Source organism: Akebia trifoliata, chromosome 14 (assembly GCF_017979445.1).
Source record: "Akebia trifoliata isolate Shusen 1 chromosome 14, ASM1797944v1, whole genome shotgun sequence".
NCBI lineage: Eukaryota > Viridiplantae > Streptophyta > Magnoliopsida > Ranunculales > Lardizabalaceae > Akebia > Akebia trifoliata.
In genome coordinates, this window is record NC_141388.1 from 31,344,166 (window position 1) to 31,355,757 (window position 11,592).

At 32.7% G+C, this 11,592-nt stretch overlaps 1 protein-coding gene across 3 annotated transcripts; it reads right to left on the bottom strand.

Moving 5' to 3' along the window:
* Positions 1-3,119: 3,119 nt before the first annotated feature.
* Positions 3,120-10,683, bottom strand: TGA10 (bZIP transcription factor family protein). 3 transcript variants are annotated; one of them, XM_086422809.1, is made up of 11 exons: positions 10,167-10,682; positions 9,940-10,043; positions 9,321-9,394; positions 9,075-9,200; positions 8,909-8,977; positions 8,737-8,796; positions 8,528-8,605; positions 8,342-8,417; positions 7,878-8,149; positions 6,281-6,520; positions 3,120-3,608 (listed from the first exon to the last, which is right to left on the bottom strand). In XM_086422809.1, the coding sequence occupies exons 1-11, from the start codon at positions 10,286-10,288 to the stop codon at positions 3,459-3,461; spliced, it is 1,371 nt and encodes a 456-aa protein (XP_086278935.1). In that variant the 5' UTR covers positions 10,289-10,682; the 3' UTR covers positions 3,120-3,458. The 3 variants fall into 3 exon arrangements, with proteins under 3 accessions (XP_086278935.1, XP_086278934.1, XP_086278936.1); XM_086422808.1 differs by having other exon boundaries at positions 9,940-10,046; positions 10,167-10,679; XM_086422810.1 differs by having other exon boundaries at positions 3,461-3,604; positions 9,940-10,046; positions 10,167-10,683.
* Positions 10,684-11,592: the final 909 nt, after the last annotated feature.

An 11,592-nucleotide genomic window follows, 5' to 3' on the forward strand; every position in this document is an offset into this window, starting at 1 on the left:
TACAAACTGATGATGAACAACCAATTATTGAAGTTTCACAAGTTTTTAACAACATTTTAGTATGTCAGATTGTTCAAGAGTTGCCCGAGAGTTCTGAACAACAAGTTGAACCTTATACTTCCGAAGAAGATGATGGTACGACATTAAGAAGATCTGCTATAACTAAGAGGTCTGCAATTCCTGGTGATTATGTTGTATATCTACAAGAATCTGACTACAACATTAGAACCAAAAAATGATCCTGAGTATTTTTCACAAGCCATGAGTTGTAATGAATTAGAATTATGGTACAATGCCATGAAGGAAAAGATGAATTTTATAAAGAGTAATAGAATGTGGAATCTTGTTGAGTTGCCTAATAGTGTAAATGTCATTGGTTGTAAATAGGTCTTTAAGACAAAGAAAGACTCATTAAGCAACATTGAGAGATAGAAGGCAAGACTTATTCTAAGGGATTCATTTTAAAAAAAAGAATTGATTACACGGAGACTTTCTCTCTTATATCTAAAAAATATTATTTGTGCGGTATTTTGGCATTAGTAACCCATTTTGACTTGGAATTGCAACAAATGGATGTGAAAACGACATTTCTTAATACATATCTAAAAAAATAAGTTTATATGAAACAACTTAAAAGATTCCCCTCTACTGATGGTAAGTAATTGGTTTGTAAGCTTAATAAATTCATATATGATTTAAAACAAGCATCCCACCAATGGTATTTAAAATTTCATAATGTAATATTTTTTTATTTGGTTTTGTAGAAAATACTATGAATCAATGTATATACCAGAAGGTTAGTGGGAGTAAAATTTGTTTTCTTATTTTATATGTGGATGACATTTTGCGAGCAACCAATGGTAAGGGCTTGTTGCATGAGGTGAAATAATTCTTCTCTAAAAACTTTGATATGAAAGATATGGGTGAGGCATCTTATGTCATTGGCATTAAGATCTATAGAGATAGATTTCGAGGTATCTTAGGTCTATCGCAAGAAACCTATATCAATAAGATTTTAGAGAGATTTTAGATAAATGATTATTCACCAAGTATTGTTCCGATTATGAAAGGTGATAGATTCAATTTGAACCAATGCCCGAAGAATGACTTTGAGAAGGAATAAATGAAAAACATTCCATATGCTACTATTGTCGGAAGCCTAATGTATGTTCAGATCTGCACAAGACCTGACATTGCATTTGTTGTGAGAATTTTGGGACGATATCAGAGTAATCTAGGTTTAGACCACTGAAGAGTTGCAAAGAAAGTGATGAGGTACCTTCAAAGAACTAAAAACTACATGCTTATGTATAGACGGACGAACAATCTGAAAGTAATTGGCTACTTAGATTCTGACTTTGCTGACTGTGTTGATTCACGCAAATCAACATCAGGTTATATTTTTATGATGACCGATAGAACTGTATCATGGAGAAGTGCCAAGCAAACCTTGACTGCCACTTCCACTATGGAAGTTGAGTTCGTTTCTTGTTTTAAGGCTACTTCACATGATGTATGACTTAAGAGTTTCATATTTGGGCTTAGAATTATGAATTCTATCTCTAGGCCATTGAGAATGTATTGCGACAATACAATTATTATTTTTATGGCTAAGAACAATAAAAAAGGAAGTCGAAGTAAACACATCGACATTAAGTATTTAGCCACAAGGGAACGTGTTAAAGAAAAGAAAGTGATCATTGAACATGTTAGCATTGAATTGAAGATCACTGATCATTTGACAAAGGGCATGCCACCGTTGAAATTCAAAGATCATGTAGTGAATATGGGACTTTGTTCCATTATGTAGTTTTTCATTGTATGGACAATGTTATTTTAATGAAATTCTTAATTACTGTGATATTTTTTTTCTCATATTTATGTGCACCTTAATTTAATTTTGAGAAAATTCATCTATGGAGAACTAAAAATAAATATTGGGTTTATTCATTAAGAAATAGTTGCTACATAAATTATAATATTTAATAAATAAATACATTATAATACATGGAAGGTAATACTCTTCATTAGAGGACTTATTGTCATGATTCATGTATTTATTACTTAATATAGATTATCGATGGGTTTAAGATAATACATTTGTACTGTGGACCAAGTGGGAGAATGTTAGTCTCGATTCTCACGATAGATCTATAATCCCTCTTTTTTGGAGTTCTTGAAGTGGTCCACTTTATTTTCAACACTTTTCTTGAAGTTAAGAAACGTGACCCACGAACAGATTCGAGTGGTGGCAACTAATCGAGATATGGACGAGTGCTTGATGGAAACCTCGGTTAAATCTGGTTATATATAGATCCGTTTGGTCCCCAAACTCCTTACTCTCTCAATCTCTCCTTCAGTCTTACACCATCTATTAGAGTGAATCTGAGTTTTGGAAGTGTCAACTTAAACAGAAAAACAACAACGGAAGTGCGTGAGAATCAATGGTTGGAGGTATGATTTTCATACGATATTTTTGGACATTTTTTTTTTTAGATTTCGATTCTTATTAGTATTTATTTCTGCATTTTAGATAATTGATTTTCAGCTTTTAACAATATCTTGTAACTATATTCGTGAATTCTAAATTCTAAATATTAAAAAAAGGATACCCAACAACCCCATCCAACCAATAAATAAATAAAACACAATTTTCTAAACTATGATCAAAAGCATTACATAGCTTACATGAATTAGACTTTCACTCATAAACAATGGGCTTTTCAAATGAGCTTCCATCTTTATCCTTTAGAGTTAATGCTTGGAAATCACAACTTGCTTCAATCTCAACGCAAATTCGTGCAAACGTTAGCCTTCCTATCTTTACAGTAAGGTCATTCGTATGTAAAGTGATTTCCTATACTCTTCCAGTTATACCGGACAACATTCGATAAGCCAAAATATAATTTAAACTTTAAAGTGGGTAACTCAATTCTTTAAAACATATAGGAGGGACGCATCTATATATGCTTAGTTATGCAAGGAGGTAATCGACAATAACCTAAAATATGTTTGAAAAGCCAAGTCCAATACAAAACACCGTTGTCAAATTCAACAAGTATCTTCATGCATGAACCAAAAGAGCCACATGGACGTTAAGACTTTCACACTCGTTGCCATTCTTCTAACCTCCTTTGTCTTCCATTCCAAAGAACAAAAAAGAAACTCTTCTTCTTCTTCTTCTTCTTCTTCTTCTTCTTCTTATATATTTTCCTTCATCTCCTCTCTTCAATATTTTCTAAGTCAGAAATAGCTGCCAAATCATTACATGCCCATATTTTCTTATTTCAACATGAAAAGAAGAGAGAGAGAGAGAGAGAGATTTCTTCTTCTTCATCATAGACCAAATATACCTAGCAATCTATCTGTAGCATTGTCTATACATCTCTATGCAAAAGAGTCAAAAGGGGTCTTTAGGAGCCCTTAATATTAAGGAAAGAAAGAAAGTGTGGTAGGATTTATTCCTGTCTAGGGCGTGAAAGCCAGAGAGAGCTGAGAGCTCGAAGCCTATGGAAGTACTCAGCCATCGCAAGGAAGCACCTCGCAGCTTGACGAGTGGTGAGGATCTGATGAAGCCGATGAAGTGTCTGGTGCCTCAGATTATCTGCCTGTCAGTAAGATCCAAACCAAAACCAACCTTTTAAAATTAAGTTAAAAATATATCAAATTCATGCCAATATGTATAATATAAAACCATATTTTACTCCTCATTAGGGCTGTCAATGGATCGGATCAGATCAGATCAGATCCAAAAAGTCTTATTGGACCGGAAACCGTATCCAAGGTGATAAATAACTTACGGTTTGGATCGTGGTTTTCAATTCAGATGAGAATCCAAATTTATAATATTAATTATAGAGATCCACTCTATATATGAAGATTATATCAATTCGGATTTTACTCAATCTGGACCTGATCCAATTGTGTCATTTGATTTAATAAAAACCCGACCCAATAGATATTAGATCGGTTTTGGATATGATCCGATTCGAATCAGACTGATCCCATATGAACTTTGATCCGATCCAAAATAGATCCATTTGGTGGCCTTAATCTGTAATGTATGCCCCATTGCCATACTAGTTCTGTAGTTTAAGACTCGGACACTCAAACCAGCTTATATGTAGAATGAGTCGAGTCAACCCATGTACTCATGAGTTGACTCGAGCAGATCAAATAAATATATATTAAATATCTTTAATTTTTTTTTTTTTTTTTAATATTTTAAGAGTTAAGAGTAATATTTGTATTTTCTATTTTTGTAAAAGGACAATAAATAATACACAAATCGATCAGTACTGTTTTAAATCTGCCTCAAATAGTTTTCAAGTGGACATGGAGTCGACTCAACGAGTTGTAAAACATAGATTCGGTTAACAAGCCCACAATCGTAGACTCTTCTATGTTTTATTTTACAATGATTATTGTCCATGATGAAAGGGTTCAAATCAAAACCAAGAAGTGGGCCACAAGTTTATGGTATTAATGGGCCAAAAGAGTGTAACACGTGGCAATTTTATATGGTCAGATCATTGAAGATTCAGTGACATCCTGGAAGTCAATGACAGCAACATCGTGACTATGAAACATGCTAAGATAAAATCATTTCATGTAAAGAATATAGGGAGGGAGGGGCATTTTGGTCAAAGAAAATGATTTTCACGTATCATGACTTTGTGGCATTTATACAATCAAGTCGTAACTTGTAACTCGTGGGTCAATTATCAAGAAAATAGGGCCCTCATAAGGTCGTATTTCGAAAGGAGAAAAAAAAATGAAATACACGACTTAATATTAAATTATATTTATATATTAGGGTTGATAGGAAGATTCTCTAGTATAATTATTATAAATGGTAATTTAGTCAAAATACATATAAATCTATGTTTTTAAACTTAATTCAAACATAGGTGCCTATCCAATTGAACATTAAACGGGTTGTTACGCATGCAAGTCAGAAGAAGAATGATAAATGCACACGATTTTTTATACATGGTTGATGTGGTAAGGGTACAAAATCGTAAATCTTTTTTCTTTGTATTTCGAAGAAAAAGATCTATAGATCTATGTCTTTACCATGTCAACTGCGTACCAACCGTGAGCAATATTCATCACGGCTCAAATCACGATAACCATCAAATTTTTTTATAAAATAATTTGAAATACTTTGGCCCAATAAATATAAACCATCAATCACTTGAATGTATATGTATATTTTAAGACCACGTGGGATACCTGATGTTCACAACTTTGAAGTTTTGAAAATATATACATTTTTTATATTTTACTTTTTAATACAAATAAGTAAGACTTTGATACTTATAAATGATAAATTTATAATAATTGAAGTGATTTTTCAATCTGTAATAATTACTATATCAAAATCATAGAATTGAGATTTATAATATTTAGCAAATACTATTCTACAAATCAAAAAGAAAATAAGGCCCTTTTCTACATAAGGACCATTCTTAAATATTAATTTAAGAGTTTTTTTTTTCAAAATTACATACTATAAATAAAGACCATTCTTAAATATTAATTTAAGAGTTTTTTTTTCAAAATTACATACTAAAAGGGATGTTTATGTAATTTTAAAAAAATTAAATAACTGCAATTTTCTTCATTTTTTTACCAAAATGACCCTGCATATATTAAATAAATTTAAATATAGAACTGTGGGCATTTATGACCAGTCAATTTTTGGAGTCGACCCAATTCTACGAGATTTTGGAAATATAAATATATATATATATATAATATAAAAGAAGTAAAGATGATTACATGATGTTACATCATCATCATCTCATCATAATCACCATCTTCCAGAATACATTCATTAAGAAAAGTAATGATGGATGGTCTATAGAAAGTCTTGAGGTCCCTCTGGTTAGGACAAAGCTATCAAGTCTTTTCCTTGACTCTAATATTTCAAAGTAGAAAAAGCCATCTGATAATGCTTATTCCATGTTACAGGTATTTCCATTTACATGAAGTCGACCAAAGGGAGGGCTAAACATTAATGAGTGAAGGGGTCACACATCATGAATTTTATAAATAGTTAGACAAGAAATTTTATAAATAGAATAATGAATTGTTAAGTTTTTTTTTTAAATTTTTTATAAATAATATTTAATATAATCACCTAATTAATTAATTGGTCAAATTTATAATCTGGCTAAGTTGAGTTGTTTCAAACTGGTCTGAGTGCCGAGTCAAATTGAAATCATAGGTGAGTCGACTGGAAGAATTTTAAAACATAGGTGCAAGAGACACATACCTGTCTAACAAAACCTTCGAGAGTGGAGAGTTTGTTCATGGCTACAGCCATTTGGCCCATGTAGTTGGCCATGTTAGAAGGGTAGCTAAGTACATCAGAAGCAATGGTGTCGGACAGAGATTGGTTCAATGCATCAAGCCCTTGGTTGAGAGCTTCCTCAGCCTCCTGTGTTGATTGTTGAAGCCCACATATGCCCAAGATCTGTTGCTCCGTCAATGGCTCGATATGATTTAGAATAATCTACACGTACACATGCGTAACACAGTATCATTATCCATTGATTATCACTTCCTACCAAAAAAGAGTAAGGAAGACAAGATACAAAATTACTGTTGTCATCACTAAGTGTCTTTCTGTGGAGAGAGAGAGAGACCAAGCATGCACGATTCTCTTCTATCTCTACCAAACTATAAGGAAATATTGTAGTAACAGACATCTTTATCATAAGGAAACTAATATCACCATATTCTCTCCTTTAATGGAAACTCTTCACGTTAGCTTTCGTCATTGCTTATTTACAAGATCTCAACAAGGCAACTCCATGTTATAATAAACCTCTCACAAGCTCTATCTCTAGTAAAAGAATTGCACTAATCTCTAGGAATCCTCTTTTTATCTCAACCGTAGGTCTGATGCTCTCCTTGAGATTTGAAAATTCCAGCTATTAATTTTGATTTTGGACAACTTTTCTAACACACACCTAATCTAAGTCATATTCTAATTCTAAATAAGAGGTGTCAATGGGTACCCATTTAACCAAAACTGGAATCCATTGGAAGATTCTGGATCCCTTTTATTGGAATCAATCAGATTGAGAATCAAAATTGATCATTGAGACCAATAGATATTGAGAAACAAAATCGTCAATGAGAATTTTTTTTGAGGAATCCATTCTGGTTCTGGTGTCACCCATGTTCTAAATCTAATGCCACATAAGAAAATTTGTAAGTATAAAGGATGAGATGTAAGTTATGTCCTAATTATTTAAGAAAGCATTCGGATGCCCTAAAGGGAGCCAAACATTTTTCAAAATAGGGATTAAAAATTTCAGAATGGACTGAATTTTTGTGAGGATGATCTCTATGATGGAGAGATAATCCTCACCAAAAATCAGCTCATTTCGAAACTTCTAACCCTAGTTTACAAGTTGAAGAATCGTGGGCCGTCCAATTTTTATAAATCACTTTTTGATGAGGTTAAAAGTTTTGGATTGGCTGATTTGTTTGTGAGAATAATCTCCTCATCATAGAGATCATCCTCACAAAAAATCAGCCCATTCTGAAATCTCTAACCCATTTATTGAAAAAATGTTTGGCACAATATTTGGCTCTCTTTAGGGCCTCCGAACGCCACCAATTATTTATTAGTGAAATAAAAAGTAAAAATTATTTTTTGTTTGTACCGTTCGAAATAGTTTGAAAGTAAAATAAGGACATTCTAGGGTAAATCTAATTAGACTTAAACCACACTAATTTTTCAGTTTTTCTGGCAACTCATCGAGAATCTTCAAGATTGGGAAAATGTAGGATGTAAGATCTAGAGTTGCAATAAAAAAAAAAAATTCTTTGTTCATTGAAGATATAGCTAGGTTTATCACCTTGATAATCTCTGAAGGCCTGAATCCACCCATCCACATGAAGCATCGCTCAGCCGGAGTCTTCCACATGCCAGATACAAGATGAAACACATCTGATTTCACGGCCAAGCTCTTGAGTCCTGTCATCTCGTCGTAGTGAGCTAGAGCATTCTCCACAAACAATCTTAGCTCATTCTCAGGCAAATGTTCTTGAACTGCAGCTTGGAGCTCACACATCAATCTATGGTGCTCGTCAAGCCACCTCGTGTACTCCATGTCAAAAACCGCGGCTTCTGAATAACAAAGACAGAATAATTAAACTTCAATGAAAACTAATGGTATAAAAGCCTTGTAATCATAATCAAGATCAATATAATTGAATTCATTTTCGAAAGATCCTAAATTGGGTTGAATCAAGGTACTTGAAATTTAACCAAATTTAGTTAATATTTAAAAAAAGGTGATTTTTGGGATTGGAGGAATGCCTGAGCCGAGATTGTTGACACCAAAGGGAAGGCCTTGCTCTCCTAGAAGGCCACCACCTCCATTAAAGAACACACCCTAATCAAACAAGCCCAACATTATATCAACAACAAGAACTAAAATAATCTTATTTTTTTATATAAAAAAACTTACAATACTAGAAGCTTTGGTTCTTCTAGGAAACTTACTTGATTCCTAGCTCTTTGAAGCTCTTGTTCAAGCTGAGTCAGTTTAATTCTACTTGATTCTAGTTGCTGAACATAAGCCTGTAACACACCAAAACAACAATAAATAATTGATTTTAAAGAAAACCCAGATTCAGATTTGATTACTTTGGTTTGGTTTGTAAGAATATAGAAGAACAGTTATAATTAGTTGTCTTTTGTTGAATGATTACCTTCTTTCTTAGTCTGCTTTTCCTAGCTGCTTCTCTATTTTGAGCAAGCCTTCTCAATGTCTGCCCACAAATAAAGCAAAACATCAACATGAAACATTGCAACTACAACTTTACACTACAAAGATTAAAAGAAAAAAAAAAAAAAAAGAGAAAAAGAGAACCAAGTACTCACCTTTGGGTCAGGTGTTTTGGGTCCATCATGCTCTGAACTAGATGTTGGACCCTTTCTATTTCCTTCACGCTGCCACAACCACCAAATCATCAACAATGAAACATAAGAAAAAGAAAAAATATATATAACATGTTGAATATTTGTATTTGTTTACTTTTAATCCTACCTTGACAATTTTGGCTGGTTCAGGTCTAGATGCTACATCATTATTTCTTGGGTTGGTCAGCTCCATGGATGGCTCTGATGATCTCTTAGAACTACTAGTTGTTGGAGAAACTAAACCTGCACTTCCCTGCTAAAAACCTCGTTTTAAATAATTGAAACAATAAATGATCTTTAATAGAGTTTTGATTCATTCTAATCCAATCTAATCATTGTCTACATGGGAACATGATCTGATGTATCTGCATACCCTTGTAGATGGTTCCACATGCATAGGTTGAGAAGGGAAAATGTTCAAAGTTGGAGGTCTGATCACTGAGCTTTCTGCATACATGAAAGTCTACAAGCCTTAAATTTCTTTAGCACAACTTACAAGCAAACAATAATATATAATATGTATGTACATATTGAGAGGGAGAGAGAGTCATCTTTTATACATGTGCCCTGAGAGAAACTCTAGTATTCTTCATGCATTTGTAATAGAAAGAAAGAAAGAAGGAAGGAAGGAAAATCAACAAAGGAAAAAGAAGCAGAAACCAATACTCTCTCTCTCTCTCTCTTTCGTACCCTTTTCAGTACAACACAGACCATATGCAAGGATTTGATGATCAGTTTGTTACATGTCACACTCTAATAGAAAAACAAAAACAAAAAGAGAAAAAAAACCCTCTTTCAAATCCATTTTATTCTTTCTGAAAGAAATCGTTCAAACACAGTACAATCAGATTCGATTGAACTGCTAATCATGATTTTCTCATGACCCAAAACAAGCTTTTTCAGAATAGAATCTCAACTACTATCTCTCACCAAAACAAAAAAAAAAAAACAAAAAAAATTAGAATCTAAATATTTGAAGAAATTTAACTCACGTCTTTGTTCTTGAACTAATGATGGGTGATCTTGTGCCTCGAGATACAGAAAAAGGGCTTGATCTAATTCTCCCAAATCATAAGCTCCAGTAGTAGTCTCTTTACTTCTATTAACACACAAAAAATAAAAATAAAAAAATTGATCTTAAATTTAAACTCTTTAGAAAAAATTTAATCTAAAATTTAAAGATATGGGTTTTTCTTCTCTAGCTTTCTTCCACTATTACATGAAATTTCCAGGAATAGAAGATGATGACTGCATCATCTCATAAGTCATCTGATGATTTTCTTCTTGTTGATGTTGTTGTGATTGCATTTGATGGTTGTTGTTGCCTTTATTTGTAGCCATGAGAGGAACCCAACAAGCTTTCTTTCCCTTTCTGCTTCATGGAGCTTTTGATAACCCCATTAATGGTGAAACAAAGTTCTGCTCTCTTCCATGAATACCATTCAGAGAGAGAGAGAGAGAGAGTCGGTTTTGATTGAATAGAGAGATTTTAATAGAAGAGAAGAAAGATTGGAAGGAAAAGAAGAAGATAAGAAATAGAATTAAATGAGAAAGATAAAAGACAAAATCCCTTTTGCTCTCTCTATCTCTCACAAAAAAAAAACAAAACAAAACTTGAAGTCTTTCTCTCTGAAAACCAAAATTTTCAGATAAAGCGGTTTAGGACTTTAAAGAGAGAGAGTCTATCTCTCTTGTACTCTTAGTTTCTCTCTCTAAAACCGTTCCACTCAGACAAAAACCGCCGTAGACCTGATAAAACCGCTTATGGGAGAAGGTGGAAACTACTTTAGCTGTGGACCGGAAACTTTGTAAACTTTATGTTTAGGTGAAATGACGAAAATACCCTAATCTAATTTATTAATTTCTTTTGACACATTCTTTGTAGTCTGTACATGATCTCGTGCATGGACATCTGGAGGCGGCTGGTCGGTGTAGGTTTATCAAAAAAAAAAAAAAAAAACAAGGGTGTTTAAGGGTTAACCTTGAAGCGAGGGAGTAATCTTAAAGTGGGTCCCACCGCTGGTATTATTTGGAGTACATTTTATTTTAAAATATATTACTCAAACTATTGATTTGAATTTTGAGTTCAAATTAAATTTTTAGTTAATTTTAATTTTTTTTTTTTGTCAATAATATGAATGGTTCTTTGGGCTTGGACCATGTTTTATTTTTTTTTTGGCTAGTTAATTCCTACATAATATGGTTTTAAAACTTGCAAACTCGACTTGGATGTCTGTCCAACAAATTGAGTCAAGTCAAAAATTTATGAGTGGACTTATTTAAGTCAAATTATGAAAATACTAAATGGCCTAAAACGCCTCATCTTCAATTTCTATCCAAATGCCTTTATTTTTATCCTCAAAACTGGTTATTTTCAACCTACCCTCCTTTTAAAATTTTGACTTTCTTTCTCAACCTTCATACCTCATGAACAAGTTATAATTTTTATAAATATATAAAATAATAATAAAATATATTTTAATTTTTTATGTTAGGACGATCAATTTTTAAAATATTGTCTTACAAAAAAAGAGATAAAGAAATTTAGAGAAAAGATGAAAATTTTCTACATGACTTTTATTGACTTGAAAAAAGTATATGCACGAGTACCTAGAAAGTTAATTTGATGGGTAGTGAAAAGAAAA

What these genes read in the sequence shown, in the direction of transcription:
- TGA10 (XM_086422808.1), bottom strand. Translation starts at nt 10,288, where the DNA reads ATGGCTACAAATAAAGGCAACAACAACCATCAAATGCAATCACAACAA. An exon ending in AACCAGCCAAAATTGTCAAG is followed by an intron (nt 8,978 to 9,074) that starts GTAGGATTAAAA and finishes TGGTTGTGGCAG; the next exon opens with CGTGAAGGAAATAGAAAGGG. An exon ending in TGTCAACAATCTCGGCTCAG is followed by an intron (nt 8,150 to 8,341) that starts GCATTCCTCCAA and finishes TTTGTTATTCAG; the next exon opens with AAGCCGCGGTTTTTGACATG.